The 17078-nt window shown below is 41.6% G+C and overlaps 2 protein-coding genes across 7 annotated transcripts in view; one reads left to right on the top strand and one right to left on the bottom strand.

Annotated features, from left to right (window-relative positions):
* The window catches only part of LOC113020652 (serine/threonine-protein kinase LMTK2-like), a 31334-nt gene extending 24444 nt beyond the window's left edge, over positions 1–6890 (top strand). For all 3 annotated transcript variants that reach the window (XM_026164808.1, XM_026164807.1, XM_026164809.1), the window contains 4 exons: positions 542–3833; positions 3922–4102; positions 4192–4395; positions 4750–6890. In XM_026164808.1, the coding sequence (XP_026020593.1) occupies positions 542–3833; positions 3922–4102; positions 4192–4395; positions 4750–4778 (3706 nt within the window). In that variant the 3' untranslated portion in view covers positions 4779–6890. The remainder of the gene's footprint in view (positions 1–541; positions 3834–3921; positions 4103–4191; positions 4396–4749) is intronic.
* Positions 6891–6984: 94 nt separating this feature from the next.
* LOC113020650 (brain-specific angiogenesis inhibitor 1-associated protein 2-like) overlaps positions 6985–17078 on the bottom strand; it is a 51122-nt gene continuing 41028 nt past the window's right edge. Inside the window, exons 7-15 of one of the 4 annotated variants that reach the window (XM_026164806.1) lie at positions 16420–16572; positions 14454–14696; positions 13426–13657; positions 12850–13051; positions 12660–12728; positions 12427–12580; positions 12150–12187; positions 8454–8496; positions 7899–7962 (exon numbers count right to left, since the gene is read on the bottom strand). In XM_026164806.1, the coding sequence (XP_026020591.1) occupies positions 8469–8496; positions 12150–12187; positions 12427–12580; positions 12660–12728; positions 12850–13051; positions 13426–13657; positions 14454–14696; positions 16420–16572 (1119 nt within the window). In that variant the 3' untranslated portion in view covers positions 7899–7962; positions 8454–8468. The other 3 variants (XM_026164804.1, XM_026164803.1, XM_026164805.1) reach the window with 3 other exon arrangements.

The raw sequence follows: 17078 nt of genomic DNA, 5'->3' as shown, positions 1-17078 counted from the left end.
CTAACAACCTTATTTTTCCCATTTTATATCTTTTTTATTTATTTTGATACAAGTCCATTGTAGCAACATTTGTCTTTGCTACCAAGGGCAGATGATCAATACTCTCCCTATTCTTTATGATCCCCTTGGCATCGACCAGATCCGAATCACCTCATTCATCTTTACCTGGGAAGCCTGCCAGATATTGTTTTTTATTTATTTTTTATTTCAAAACTGCTCCCTAAGGAATTAAACTATTTGGTACAAACACTGAGAAGCCACACAGATGCACAAAGAAAAGCATAAACATCTTCTAACTGTGTCAGCATCTCCACTGCACCTCCTTCATATACTATGCTGTATATGCTATTGACTAGTGCAGTAAATAAGTGCTAGGTGTTGCTATAAAGTGCTGACTTTGAAGTTCTCCTTATATTACCTTTTTTTTAAATGTTGCTTCTGAACTTTTCTCCTTTTTTTAACAAAAATATCTTAGGATACCAATAAGTGTTTTCCAGCCTGAAGGTGTGTGTGGTCTTTTCGGTCCCTCTTCTCCGTTCAGGTACGAGGTAATGCAGTTCTGCTGGCTGCAGCCAGAGCTGAGACCCAGCAGTGAGGAAGTACACCTTCTGGTCACATACTTGTGTGCCAAAGGCTCCAGTGAAGCTGAGGAAGACTTTGAGCAACGCTGGAATGCCTTGAGACCCAATTTGCTTGGCAGCACCTCTCACACAGCTACATCCACAGCTCTAGTTCTAACCCCTACACCAGCCTCAGCTGATGCCCCTAATACAGACCAAACTCAAGCAGTGGAGCTGGCCTCCTCTGCTTCATCCTCCTTCCCCCTCTTGGAGCACTTCTCTGACAGCTTCCACTCTGACACAGGTGATGACCTACTGACTGTCACAGAGACCAGCCACGGTCTCAACTTTGAATACAAATGGGAGCAGGCCCGAGCTGAGCAACCCTACTGCTCCTCCTCCACCAGTGGTCCACTGGGCCAAGGGAACCCACATTACCAGGATATCTACTATTCAAGCAAGGGAAGCACCACAGGGGGCTGCAAGACTGATAGCCTTACCTCAAGCATGTCCCCATCCTATTATGAACCCCAACACCCGAGTGTGGTTCCAGTATTGAGTGCCCACAGCCCCTCAGTCAGCAGTGAGTACTACATTCGCATAGAGGAACCAGTAGAGTGTAACATTAACCTGGATGACAGCATTGTGGACTACAGCCCAGGATTAGAAGTCAGTGACAGCAGATTGTTATCTGAGAGTGAAACTTGTTCAACCACAGCACAACCCAGCGCATACTGGTCTACTGCTGATAACATCAAATCCACTGCCTATGACTCTGATTCAAGTCCCACTAGCCAGCTAACCAGGGAACCACTGCTCAGACACATATACAGCACCAGCCCCCCACAATTAGGCCACTCCCAAAATTGCCTTTCGTCCAATCTCAATGACTCTGCAGAAAGGCCAGCAGAGTCTAAGGAGCAGTTAGAGAACCCACGCAGTTTATCACAAGCAGTCAGTAGCCCCAGCTTAGGGTTCTGTGATCCCTACCTTGAAGCAAACACAAATCATAGCACAGTTAATGAAAGCTGCCATAATATGGTAGGTCATCTTAGAAAGAGACCATCTATTGTTAACCACATCGGAATTGATGCAGGAACTGCTGACGGCGTGCTTTTGGGTCAACAGAGAAGTGGAGAAATCGAGGATGACCTTTTCTCCGAGGGAGAGGCCACAAACTGGATCTCAAACCATTCTGCAAACAATAACAGCCTGAGCTTTGACACAAGGCAGACAGGCAGTGGAAGTGACAGCTGTCTGGATCTGCAGTATACCAGTCAGTCAAACACAACTGAATTATGGTCTTTAACCAAAGTTTCCACCAGAACTTTCCACAGCTCCAGATCTTGTGATGCCTCAGAAGGAGGAGGAAGAGGATCTGACTGTAATAGTTGTAGCAAACCAACTGATTTAGGCTCATACATTCACTTATGCCACCAAGAAAAAGAGGAAGATGCCTTTCAAGTGGAAAGGAACACAACTAAAGATAATGTGCAAAGTACCAATTCTCTCACAGATGCAAGAATAAATACCAGCGATAGAGAGGGTGGAAAATATGAAACGCAATCATTTCTTTATGGAGAGAGAACGTATCCTGCAATGATACCTGAGGCAAGCCACATAAAATCACCATCCTCTTTTAGGAAGCCTCAGGCTAGTCAAGCAGGACAACTGTCAGATAAGCAGAGAAGTAAGATGTGGGAGGGCATTTCGACAGGAGTATCTTTTGATCTGAGTGACAAGAAGCTAAACTATGCAGACTCACCTGAGAGAAGCAGAACATTAGATAGAGGAGTTGGCGTAAGAGACTCCAGCATATGCCTGGTTGAACTTGGTGACTACAGTGAGGAAGAAGATGACATTACAGATATTACTTCAGGGATCTTTGCAGACTTCAACCTCGACTATGCTGAGATAGAGGAGGAAGAGCTCAGCCCGCAGAAGAAGCCAGAGACAGCTGGTGACTCTTTAGACACCAACAACATGTTTTCATCAATGGCAAGCCCCTTAAGCCCTGATCCCTTCAATATCCCAGTCCTGCCCAAATCACTGGATAGCGGCTATGACACAGAGAACAACGAATCTCCAGAGTTTATTTTTAAAGAGCTTGGAGATCCCCTGGGTGGTGAGAGGAGCCCTAGGCTGGGCGGAGAATCCGAGCTTGTTTTGCAGGTGGGTTTAGGACAAGGGGTCTGCACTTCCACAAGCAACTCAGAGGTACAGTTAAAAAGTCTAACCGAGAAGAACCCCTACAGGGACTCAGCCTATTTTTCTGACTATGATGAGAGGAGTCCCCAAGAGGACGGCAGTAAGTTCTTTGCAGGTCCACGTAACTGTCACCCCCCTGCTGAGAAACCAAGCCTTTTAGGAAATAATCATGCTGTAGAAAAGAAGTTTGCTAATGGGGAAACTTTAACAAATCTGAGACACATCAAAAGTTGTGCTTTGGTGAATCTCTCAGAGGCTGACAATAGTTCACCCCATTCTCTTCCCACCCCTGGGTTGTCTATGCTGTCACCATTTCCTCCACAGATGGGTGGCTGCCTGACCAAAGAGACCGCCCCTGCAGATGATGATCTTGGGTTGGAGACAGAGCACTCAGAAGACGAACCTTCCACAGAGCTTAACCCCGCCACTGGATCTCAGCCAAATTCCACTGTCCAGGATGCCCGGGAAGACGGGAGCAGGAGAGAAGACTGCTCCAATTCCCAGTCATTGCATACTGGCTCCACCATAACCAACAATGACAATGACGAGTCCCCCAAAGAAAATGAACATGGTGATGGCTCCACAGAGGAGGAGGAGCTACCCGAATTCAGTCATGTCAACGAGGAGACAGACGACAGAGGGGATGGTGCGAGAATAAATGAGGAAGAATTTGAGGACATAGATGCAGAGGAATGTGACTCACAAGACAGTTTGTGTGGAGAATCCAATGGTCCTCTTGACCTGTCCACTTCCTCATCATTGCTGGAGCTTTGTGGAGAGAATGTAAGAGCTCCACTGGAGGAGGCAGAGGATGAAGATGACTCGGATGATAGCGATTCTGATGAAGAGCTGAGGACCTACAACATTCAAGATGAAGACAGTGAGGAGAGTGAGGAGGATTTCACCACAGTGCCGGTGGTGGTGAGTGACTGCAGCAGGGCTAGACACCTCCGCAGCCTCCTGAAGATGCCCGGCCTGCTCACCGAATCCTTCTGTGAGGAGTTGGAGAGGAAGAAAAAAGCGGTGTCTTTTTTTGATGATGTCACAGTGTTCCTTTTTGACCAGGTACAATATTTTAATAGGTCAACGTTGTACAAACTGGGGAGATTATTATATTAAATTAAATCACTTAATTGGTTTTCATGCCTTCCAGGAGAGCCCCACAGGAGAGCTGGCCGACTATTCCTTCTCAACAGAAGTAGAGGCCAGTGGAGAGGAAACATCAGAGACAAAAAACTTTGACCAGCAGCCCCAACCTGACCCTGAACTTGAAGCTCAGTCACATGAATCACCCTGTGTTTCTAAACAAACAGATGGAAACAAATCAGAAGAGGGTGAGGATGTAATATGTTGCAAAGAATAAGCCTCACTTTTTTTCTCACTGCATTTAACAAAGCGATTATGACTTCCTGTGTGCATTCAGGTGGGAACTGCGAATTGGAAGATGACCTGTCCTTTGAGCCCTGTCCATCCTCACCTGTCACCACACTTGAGCCCGCGTTAACACCCACTTCTCTCTCCAACAGTCCCGAGGCACCTAAACCAGCCGCTGTAGCACTTAATCGTTTTATGGTGTCACGATTCTCTATCACACATGTTTGCGACTCCCAGATGAGCTCAGCAAAAGGTAAAAATGCCTTTTAGTCCAACTTGTAGTAAAAGTTTCACTAAAATTGTGACACTCCACTAAACGTCACCTCAGTTTAAAATACTGATCCTACTTTGGCTATTGAAAGATGGCTTCCATTGTAATGTTGTAAGCAAAGATCCACATGCAGCTAATATAAACAGCTGAAAGACAAAGTGGATTTAAAGATTCCTAAAATCTAATATTTAAGTGCTAATATTTGCAGCGATGTGGCTTATTACACAGACAAAGTAGATCTAGGGCATTCCTGGTTAAATTGTTTTTGTTGTGAAGTTGGTAAATAAATAAATATAATATTTTTACCTTCTATTTCCAATCTCTTGTGTCCCACAGGGAACAGTGACGATAACCCAAAAGACTGAGAGTGCCGTGCCACCACGATGAGAGAAGGTCGATTCCAGGTTCTTCTCAACACAGAAAAAGCAGCATTATTATATCTAGATGTTTTACAGAGTTTTATTTTTTAATCGACCTTTGGGGCATCTGACCCTGGTGACCCTTTATGAGACAGTGCCTCATATTGTAGTGAAGTACCCCGAATGATTTGCACACTATTATTATTATTTTATTTATTTTTTATGACGAAAGAGCAATAGCTGCACGGATAGCAACCTAAAGTGGATACAAAGCGAAGTGTTATTGTCTGCAGAAATAGAAATGTTAGTTTTGACACGCAGTATTTATTTGCTAAATGCGGCATCAGTTCCTTTTCGTGACCTTACAGTTCTTTTGATTTGTGAATTATAAAAATAATCCCCCCAAAAAAGGAAAAAGAAAAAAAAAAGCGAAATGACAGACATAGCTGCTCCTCTCATTGGCTGCCTTTGTCCATCTGCTTACCATCTGGCATTTTCTGGCAACTTAAGACTGTTACGGCTCTCATTGTTGGTGCCAGAAAACAGTGCTTGATGGTTGTTACATAAGAAACTACAATGGATTTTCAAACAAAATATTTGACTTCAATGAAAAGTTATAGCTGGTGATGATGGTGGAGCTGGAGGTGCTTCATCCTAATTTCTCACGTTATCCAAATCACCATTGTGGGACTTTGTGGATTTAATGTTAATGGCAACATAATACAGAAAACCAGGATGTTACCACTACCATATTCTCCACCACTCACTCTAGTTAATGACAACCCACGGCTCTCCACACCTTTCTGAAGCACTTTGTGTTCCCCATGTTGCTCTTCGTGTCCACATTCTGCAACGAATCAGCTGAACAATGAGATTCCCCCCATTAGTGTCCATGTGCCGTTTATAGATTTAGGGTTGTTGGTTTTTTTTTGTTTTTTTTAATAAATTTGATCATCAGTAGAACGACTTTAAAAGGGACTTAGATGTGTCACCACTGTTGAGTGGTGTCAGTATCAACATGCCAGTTATAAATGTTGAATGTCAGTTATCATTTCCGAGCATCTTTTCTACATCTAGGTCTTGGTCTCATCCATTATGCATCTGTTATGTTAGTGCTGAATGAACCGGGTATGAGGTGATAAGGGAATGAAAAAAAAAAGACATTCAAAATAGGACAATTGTATGAATCCTATATCAACATGTAGCAGGTAGCTTGACTTGAATTACTACTGCTGTATCGGCAGCTCACTCCCCCCTCTCTATCCTCCTGTAGCTCCAAGTGCCAATTCAGTTTCCTCTTTCCTTGCCTTTGAAGTTCTGCAAGAAGAGAAAACATTGCTAGTATTTTTGTATAGAGAATTTGAAGAAGATGCAATCCAGGATGATAGTCTCTCAAATTTGCCAAAGAGATATTTCAAAGCCCATTGGCTAAAGTGGCAGACGCCTTTGGAGAAGGTGAGGTGGGTTGTTCTATGCACCGGTAGTAACATCATTGCTGTTTCCATTCATCCCTCACTCACGGCTGTTGTACTATCCAAAACAAATAAATCCAAATACTTTTTCCCCCTCTTGTGTCTGTGATATATTTATCTGCATTAATGTCAACAAGTGCAAAACAAACAAAACACAACACATAAAAGTATGAAGTCTGTGCCCATATGGATTTATTTTGGACAAGTTAATTTACATGCATGCTCTGCACGGTACAGATATAATACAAACAGAGAGACATGGACGAGGTGAGGGCTATATAAAAGTTAAAAAAAATGCATTTGAAACTTGATTCTTAAATGAGCTATGTAGTAAAAGCATGACCGCAATTCTCAGTGGAAACGACTCATCCACAAAAGGTGTTTGTGACGTAACAGTTTATTTCCTGGAGACTAAGAGGCATTTCAGCTCATTCATACAACACATTCTTACTTTTCAACCACACTTTCAGCACTAACCCCATACAGCATATTGTAGAAAAGAAAAACATGCCTCTAATCTTGTGTCCCAGGTGAGTGTACTGCAAAATACTGAGAACAAATGATCAAAGCTATGATAATACTGTACCTTATCTGATAAGCTACCACCCCCTCTAAGCTGAATATATATATGTATTTATATATATATATATATATATATATATATATATATATATATATATATATATATATATATATATATATATATATATATATATATATATATATATATATATATATATATATTAAAAAAAACAAACCTCCTGGCAATCTGGCAGCTTAGATATTACTGAAATTTGAACATAAGGAAAGAGTAGCAGTTTATTCCCGTGTTATACCTGTGGAAATGCGCCTGCACTGTACGAAAGCTTGCTCAAGCCAAAGAAAGTGAAATAATCCCATCAACGTTTTCAGTAATATAAAAATACAAATAGAACTGTGATGCATATTCCCTCAAACCACTTTACAGAACAAAATGGATATCGCCATATGCATATAAAGAAAAAACAAACAAAAAAAAGAACACCTAGAAGGCACAGTTCCCACATTGAAAATCTGGGTATACTGTATCACAACTAGTCAATATATAATTCTATACTATTACCTAACAAAAGCAAAATTATAGTTTACTCATCGCCTGTCAGGGTTCAACCATCAGTCTGAGTATTCAAATTACTCAGTTCACATTACAGCAATGTGTGGTAGACTGTTTACAACCATCCTTTTCTCGTTTTCTCAGCTCATGTAAGCAACTATTGCAGTGTGCCCCTCCACTGATACTTAATTCAAATAATCCTCCAGTGAAAGTTACAGTGTAAAGTGTTGCAGAAACCAAAAAAATAGCATAACAGAAGTACAGATAAATATTAATGTATTGGCATCACTAGTAAAACTTATTAGCAATACCTTATTCACAATTGGTATGATCTAAATAATTAAATCTAACTGTCACACTGTTCTGACTAAAACATTCAATGTTTCGTGAAAGCATTCGCAAAAAACATTGATGGGAAATTCTTTAAGTGAATTTCCACAGCCACTGGGCCCTCTTGCGATAACGTTATACAACTGAAACCTGCCAGTGTTGGCCATTATCTCTTGCTTTTTAAAAAGGAAAGGCCCGCGAGGGTAAAAAGGGGGCAGCAGGCTGCTAGTAGAAGATGGGTGCAGCTCGGTCATCAGAGAAGGAAGGCCGGAGGTAGACCTCCAGGGAACGGTCACTGTGGGGAGAGGAGGGGTGAGACAAGACTTATAGTTAGCTTGAGCAAAGTACAAGATCTAGATGGTTAATTATGTAACCACACCCAAAGACTTCTACCTTCCTAAAGTTTCCAACAGTAAGTTGAGCAAAAAGTTGCAGTTTTGTGAGATTTAGCAAGCATATGATGAACAAATTCTAATTAAATAGCGTGTTATAGGCATGCATGAAGGGTTAGTGTCTTCTCTGTATGATGTTGGGTTACACACAGAAAGAAAAAAAAAATACATAAATTAAAATATAAAAGTACTTCTTTTACAACCCAAGGCCTGCTGGATTGACAGAACCAAGTGATGCCAACTCCAAAGAGGCCAAAGGACAGAAAAGACCAGCTATTCCCCGCGTCTTAACTGCAGCCAGACAGCCAATGACAACAATGAGAACCAGACAGTAATAGAGAGCAGAAGATAAGAGACTGCTTGGCTGAAAGGCGATGGAGACTGGTGGACTTACGGAGGTCCTGTTCCCTCAGAACCGGGACAATTCTGGACCCAAACTGGAAGGTAAAAAGAACTTTTGGATTTGAATGGCTCATCTCTCAGATCATGCATGGGTCACATTTTGTAAGGACACTGGTTAGTCTGGTGCAATGCAAACATACTGAAACTGATAACAGTACACGACTGAAATGGGGGATGCAAAACAGAGGTACGCACTTCATGCTCAACATGCCATACTGTATACAGCACTCTACAATCCTTTCAAATTGCAAAGCTCACTGGGAACAAATCTGACAGTAAATAAAAATAAATAAAATCAACCGCACGTCTGCAAAAAATGTGTGCACTGCTGTTTATATGACCCAAATACAACTCAAGCACAAGTAAGTCAAAATCATATTTAAAAAACAACCAAAGAGAAGGAAAGCAGGCAGGCAGAGTTCAGGTCAAAGTGCACACAACACCACCTCACACACCAACAGGCTATCAAGAGCAGCACAGATGTTACAGGTGCTTGGGGGAGTGAGTAAGGATGAAACCGCATGCACCGAACAGAGTTGTGGCTTGAAATGAGTCACAGGTAGGTGTTGGTTTTGAGAGGGAAAAGTGAAAAATAAAAAGAATCAGTTCTGAGCCGAACAAGGAAATTATCATCGACAGAACAGATTTCTCGTTAGACCACACTGTTTATTAATATATAGATGTATGTTTTATTTAGAATACCTTTGTAAAAATTCACCATACATTCAAGGTCAAATCTCAATATTACATTTTCTGGTTTCCCTCCACAGCATGCATAAGATAAACACTTCAACTAATCAGCAGGTTTCATTGTTTCTGGAAATATGTAAATTTTTTTAATTTAATAATAATATTTATTATTATTATTATCATTGATTTGATTTGATTTTTTACAAGGACAATATATTTTTTTAAAAAAAAAAGAAAAGACCAAAAAAATAAATTAAAAAAACAACAAAAAAAACTACATAGCCACTCAGGGAATACAATCATAAACACTGAAAGCTGCAGAAGCTGTGGTTATTATTTAACCTAAAACTAATTCACAGCTGTTATTGGGGATACTCAACAAAAGATCATGGACCCTTCCAAGCTAACTGTACCTTCAGGATTAGAAGAAAAAAAGTGTGGGGGGGGGGGGGGGGGGGGAAGGAAAGAACAAAAAAGAAGACAAAACTGAAGGTTACAGGAGTGAGGCGTTTTATTTAAGTAATAACTGTGGCAGCAGGTTCAGGAAAGGATGGCAAAAAGAGGGTTTGTGTTGACAAAAGTGGGAATTTTAATTTAATTTGCTTTTCTTTTTTTTTACTATACCATGTGATGACCAAAAATACAGTGCAATTTAGTGGACGGACAGAAACAATTTATATTTAGCTATATATAATGTATATTATTGAAGCTCAATTAAAAAAATGCTTCATCGCACATAAAATCTGTATTAAATAGAAAAAAAAAAAAGCAAAATAAGGCATATATGACACACCCTCTGGACGGAAAATAAAATCTAGCACTGACACGAGGAAGCACAGCAGGACGTAGGGGAACTCTCAGAATGGAAACAGAGTAATCTGCCGTGCAGCCTTACTTTGAACAAAGCTTTTTGAGCGTGTATGTGTTTGGTGGGAAATCAATAATATTGGGCCCACTTGTGCTTAAAAAGGCCATTCAGTCAGTGGCTTTAGTACATCGACATTGAAGTCTTTTGGCACTTGTACAGTACATGAATGTCCTTTAGTTTGACAAAATGACACAACCATGTACATGCATGAAAGATAAGCAGTAGCAAAGGCAGTCTCTTGCGAGATCAGTCCGTGATGGTGGACTGTGATAGCGAATTCAGAGTCCATATCGCTGCATGCCGAGCAGGTAGGCCCCGCTCTGGCTCTCTCGCTCAACGCAATCCTCCACCCACCAACCGCTACTGTCCACACCGACACCACCACCAGCAGCACCCCAGGACGGACGGAAGGAGGAAAGGAGGGACCCGGGGAGGAAGAGAGGACAGAAAGGGATGAAACTGGCCTCTTCCATTCGGAGAAGGGGTGTGTGTGGAGGCAGAGGAGAAGAGGTGGAGATAATTGGACAGGAGGGAGGCTAAGAAGGGGGAAAGATGGGGGGGAGGGGGGGGGGGAAGAGGCCCCTGTGCTATCCGGAGCTGTCTGTTTCTGTCTGTATGTCTGTTCTCACACAGTCGAAATCAATTTGCCATCAGGACTGTCACTGTGGAACAAAGAGAGAAGGAAGCTTGCCAGGTCGGACACACTCAGAGAGAAATGGAGAAAGACAAGACAGGCACAAGGCGGCAGAGTAGAGTTTAGGAGAAGGGCAGGTGGGGTCAGGAAATCTATTTTGCCCCACCCACAGCTACAACTCCAAACACACCTGCCATAATCAAGAAGATTGGACTTCCAATTCCCTCATCAACACTTTTACGCAGATATGTTTGCTGATATTGTTGTGCATATTTTGATTGTGTTTGACTCGACCAGTCTTTGAAAAACAGACAAACCCAATATGTTGCTGTTGATGAGAAAATCATCAAGTCATCTCCTTAGCTGGAGGGATGCAGTATTAGTCTGTTGGGGTGAATACACCCTGCAGGACAGAGTTGTCTCAAAATACTGATACAGAAAGAAAAATACACACACATTTAGAGCAGACAGGAGTATGTAAAACATCTTGACACTGGTGCCCAAAGCCCCAGGCTGACAAGCAGTGATGACTGAGATGAAGTCAGCGTGATGTCTACTGTCACAACATGTAATCCACCAAACACCAGGACATTTCTCCTCCCTCCCACTCTCACACGTACACACATTTACAGACAGGTATATACGCAAAGATGCACTCCCTGATCGGACAGAAACAGGCACAGCATAATTCTGAATCTTAACCTCACATTACCCTGACGAGTCAGCAAGGACTTGTTTAGAGTTAAAACACAATGGATCAAAAAAAAAATCACTCTGTCAATACACTGATACTGACCCTGCTCAACTTTAACAAGCTACTTAAAAAGTAAAGAAGAGCAAAGAGGAAAGGATAAAGACGACACAAGAAATAATATTTAAAGCAAACACTGCATACATACAGTATGGCAAAGTTGCAAATTTTAAATTCTATGGCAGAGCAGGACTTTTGTTCTCGTTAGTTTAGAAACAATTAGTGGATGAAGAGATCAGTGGCCTACTGTCAAAGTTGTGTCAAAAAAAAAGAAAGAAAAAAGGCCAAATTTATCCAAGATTGACAGTTTGAAATCAGTAGTGAACTACCGTCTTTGGGATTATTGGCAAAAAATGAATAAATAAAATAAAATAATAGTATAAAATAGATAAATAAGTAAATAAAAACACTCCTGCACATAAAAAAAAATCAAAAACACACTAAATAAATTAAAAAGAGTAATAAAAGTAGATTTACAGAACAATTGAGCTTTGTTACCACTAACTCGGGCATCACACTTCGATCCATACTGACTTTGTGATGACCCCAGTACTAGTAGGTTTTTTTTCCTCAGTAAAATAAATTTTATCTGTTTAGAAAGCAGTGAAAGTATGCTACATTTAAATTGGGATATGCGCATGTTCAGCAGTTGCCTTGCTGCCTCGAGTGTCAAGTGTTTCAGATGGCAGTAGCAGTCATACATTATCGATCAATACTTAGTAGGTAGGGCAAAAAAGGCACTTACCTTGTGGCAAAGCGACCATCATAATCCTCAATAGCAGGCTGAAAAAACAAGTGTTAAGCAGTCATTGTGTGCTCATAGACCCACTACTGAATTATCTGCTGTATTTAAATACAAACACTAGATGGCAGAAAGTGAGCAAAAGTCAGATTTTCACTTACTGCAGGATTACTCATTTAATTACACAACATAAGACAAACTCAGGTGGGAGCTACAAATTAATTTAGCAAGTAACAAGTGCAGAAATGGTACTGTTCACTAAAAGGTACAGCGACAGTACCTGTGTGCCAAAGCCTGCCATGCTGTAGGGGCGTGGGCGGGGCTGTGCTAGGCTTTGTGCCAGCAGTCGGGCAGTCAGGCCGTAGTCCGGTGTGGGCACTGATGCATCATTCTCCAACAAGTTCCCTGTACTGCTACTTTTCCCATGGTGCAGGCTGGAGGGGTAAGAAAACAATGGCCTCAGACTTGGTCTCATTCAGAATTATTAAGTGTGGCAGTGTTTATCCTGCATACTTCACTCTGAGCTTCTCACTGTCACTGTCAGGAAGCACGCGTGTGTAGGAGAACGGGAACCAGCCACGCCTGTTAAAAGTGCAGAGTTTGTTAAATGTACATGTGCCTATGGCTGCTCCTAATCGACAAACATTTAGCTTATTTTACAGTTTGGATTCGGGCAAAACAGAATAAATTATACATTACTTACATCTTGTTTTTCTCATTCTCCCCATAGTGCCAGCCATCACGCGCTTCAGGCACTAGCAGGGTGATGACATCTCCCTCGGAGAAACTAAGCAGGGTGCTGTTGTCACCTGCAGCGTGGGAAAAGATGGCCTGGACACGGGAGCGCCCGTTCTTTTCCAGTCCTGCCGCCATCGAACTGGATCTAGGCAGGGTTCGTGTCTCTCCTGTTGGGTTTGAAAGCAGATATATGTGAGCAACATGATTAACATCAGGAACTGTTCATAGACTACTGGAATGACTTGAGCTGAACAAACTCATGGAAGAATCAGTCAACAGTCAGACATAACAACATTAGCAGCTTTTGTTATACAATTCTGTACTTAACTGAAATCTTGCATATGATCATATTATCAACATTTTAAAGCAAACTTCACCTTTTCTTTTTTAACTCCATATTCAGGTTGGAACGTAATGTTTCACCGTTATTGGAAAAATATTTGCAATGATAAGTTTTATGCTCCTCAATGAAGGAAGAGGTTCAAACATTCTGCCCATTTTCCTCTTTCGACAGTTTTGTAGTATTTGGATAACATCTTACCCACTGGGTTTTTATTCTTGGCGGGGGCAGGCCTGCGGACAGGTAGGGTATTGGAGTAGACGTCGCTGACCTGTCTCTGGGGCTGGACCTGGGACTGTACCTGTGCCTGGGTTGAAGGGGATGAAGGCCTAACTTGGGAAATAGACATTGCTGCTTCTTCTGCCCAGTATTCCTCTCCTTGGACTCCTGTTGTCCCATTGACCATGGACATGCCATCGGGACCCATCAGTCTCTGAAATAAACAAGCATAGATTCACTAAGAACAATAAAAAAAGGCTTACAGTGTGGAATGCTGTAGCGGCAGTTCATCCTAATTTTTTGGATTAAGATGAAGTTTGGTATATACAGAATAGCACTGGAGCTGTAGACCTACAAAATACATTTCAAAGTGACTGATTAAGTCTAGTAAGTTCATCTAAGTTTACTTTGTTGCTGCACTGCATGAAATGAAGGCTTAACAGCTCATTAACTTGAGTGCCATCTTTAAAGAGAAATGTTTGTTTGATTTGCTTCCTTATGGAGGGCCAAAAGCACATGAGCCGACATAAGGAGAGCAGTGCTAGCTCTTACTCAGTGGTGGCCTTGAGGAAATGGAGTGAAGAAACTCCAGTTAAATAATTTCATTTTCTCTATAAAAATAAGCCTAAAGTATATGTAAAATGCCAGGAATCTTAAATCTTTGACATCATATTTGAGAATTAAATTACAAAAGTAATATAAGGATCACTATCTGCGGAAGTGCACTGTGGGATCAAGCACTGGGGCAGAAGTCCCTTTGAGTCCTGTGGGTTGTAGGGGTTCTGGGGAGACTGGAAACCAGATAAAAATTTTGGGTTGGTCCGTGTGCTCTTCTAGGCCTTTGTCACTGGAATATTCTTTGTCTGAACAATGCTGGTGTGGGTGTGCATGCCAAAGCCTTTACAGGAATGCAAGGACTCATAGGTTTCCAAGCAGAAAATCAATGCTATTAACTAACATAATAAACAGCAACTCACTTATTAACATAAATAAATATTTTCTAAACTTACCGCTGGGTGTCCAAGGCCACTACTCATAAAGACAGCCAACTCTGGGGGCACAGGAAGTGGCTGTGCCCCAGGAATGGGGTCTGAAATGACCAGATTGGATTTGGAGGTATGCAGAGGACTTGCACCCCCAAGGGCAGCAGAGCCCATCTGCTGGGCCAGGAGCATGGCCCTCTCCGGCAGCTTGTTTGGATCTGAGCAGGCCTGTTGCCACACTGGGATCTTCTGGGTCAGAAGGTCTTTACCCTGATAGGAAAAAGGAAGTGATTTGGGGAAACCAGAAAAAACACATTTATGTTAAAAGCAGAGATACTGTTGTGGCTGCAGTGTCACCAGAGAAAAAGCACTCAGCTAAGCAGACCCCCCCCCTTAAAAAAAAAAAAAAAAAAAAAAAAAACACAAAACAAAACAAAAAAAACAAGTCAAGTCCTCAAAGATATTTCCTTGCAGAGCATCCTTGACCACTGCCCTCAGTGCAGCTTTGATAATGTGCTGCGTGGGTGAGGCAGGCTAACATACAACCAAGCTGCCCACTGCAACATCTCACAGCCCGTGGACACGGCTGTTCTTTTTTAAAACTACCAAAATACTGTGCAGTTAAACCAAGATCACGTTTGTATGTCTGTATGGTACCTACACACACACATGTATGCGCAAACTGTATTTTGTCACTGTGTATTGACCAATCTGCAGCTCACATCATCTCTTTTTTTTCTTTGTGTTACACACAGGCAAACACACACTAGAAACCCTCTGGGAGAGGGTTCTTCAGGTTGCTGAAGGTGAATTCTTCCCACGCACACCCCCATCCTGATTAATGACTAGACTCCATGATGGGGAAAAAAAGCAGCAGGAGGATAGCTGGCACGTGCACGCACGCACGCACGCACACACCTCCAGCCACATCTTCAGGCTGACGGTTTACACCCACCAGTATTCCCTGGAGACAGATTTACTCCATTACACATGAATTTGATATCCTTGAAAAATGGATAGGCTTGTGTTTGCAGTTCACACAAGCTCACAGAAACACACACCGACACACACACACACACACACACACCATAAATATATAAATTGACTAAATCCTTCTATAACAACTCTCCACTACCTTTGATTGTATGCTATGAGGGGATATTTGCTTGGATTCAAAGGTTCTTTGCTTCAAATGTCAGCACCAATGTGAAAAATAACAAGCAGTTAAACATTCTCTAGTGACTGCTGTTGTAAACAATACAGGCAAAAGGCTGTGTGCAATTTATTTCAATCCATCTTACTCAAGGTTTGGCTTTTTAAAGTCTTTTCCTATTAGCCTTTAATAAACTGAAAAAGCGAAGCCGTTCTCCACATAGAAAAAGGCAACCAGATGCATGCAGGTGCACTGATGGATTACAGCTTCAAATATACCTGTCAGCTTGGCACCGTCTACGATGATAATCAATTTTTTAAAACCAAAGCGGCCCCTTTGAGCGGTCAAAACAAATGCAACTGAATTATATATACAACAGTGGTTCATAAACTTAAAATGACTCTGAGATAACAGATGGGGAGTAGCTGTTTAGACTGACTTTAAAAGCTCTGCACACGTCCCTTTTTGACCAGATAATACAGACAACATGTTTCAAATTATCTAAATTAATACAACTGCTGAAAACAGGCTAGGCTCCACATGGAGCTGAGCCTTGCCTACAAACGCTTGATAACTGAACAAATTATTACAGGAAATACTAACCATACAGGTATAAAATATTGTCTTAACCATTTATCCTATTTGGGGTCACCAGTGGGAGCTGTCATAAGTAGAAAGGTAGACAGACGTTTGCAGACAGACAAACATCAATTCAGGCTTGCATTCATATCAACGACCAATTTAGAATTACCAATTAAAGTATGACTGTGGAAGAAAGTCAGTATCTGGAAAGAGACCGTAGTCTCCACCCAGAACGGTATGATAATTTAGTGATCTTACCTTGCCATGGTAGGCGCTGCTGTTCTTAGCCACAGCACACTGACGGTCGACTAGGAAGCAGTACCTGCGGCGCTCCTCAGACAAGGCCGTCTTGTATCCATCAGCAATGAAGGTGTCCAACTCAGTCTGCTTGCTGCTGATTGTCTCCACATACTGAAGGAGAAAACACAATGGACAGGACAATTACTGAGCAGGACATCATGATTACATCTGCAGATTTATAGAAAGATTCCCAAAGATGTTTATGCAAAAAAAATAAAATAAAATAAAATAAAATAAAGAAGAAGACCTTTCACTATTGCTGCTACAAATTCTACTGCTGAGACAGCCAGGAAAGAAGTTCTGGTTATTGGTACACTGTGAACTACAGATGCTTCATAGGTATTGTAATTAAAGAAAAAAAAAAGTAAAAAGACAGATTTCACATTTAATAAGTAAGGCCAGTGGACGGAAGATCTGTCTAGAAAGGGGTCCTTGCAGCTGGCTAACACCTAAGTACTTTTTTTTTTTCAAAATAACACCCTACTTCACATTCATGCAATTACACACATTCACACCAAGGAGCTGCTCAGTGCTGCACAATCTTATACTGTCAATCACTTCACAGCTCCACTGGAGCAATTAGGGGTTAAGTGCACCTTGGCAGTAATAGTTGTGCA

Source organism: Astatotilapia calliptera, chromosome 4, assembly GCF_900246225.1.
Source record: "Astatotilapia calliptera chromosome 4, fAstCal1.2, whole genome shotgun sequence".
NCBI lineage: Eukaryota > Metazoa > Chordata > Actinopteri > Cichliformes > Cichlidae > Astatotilapia > Astatotilapia calliptera.
The sequence above is the reverse complement of the archived record's forward strand: the minus strand, read 5'-3'. Positions and strand labels throughout refer to the sequence as shown.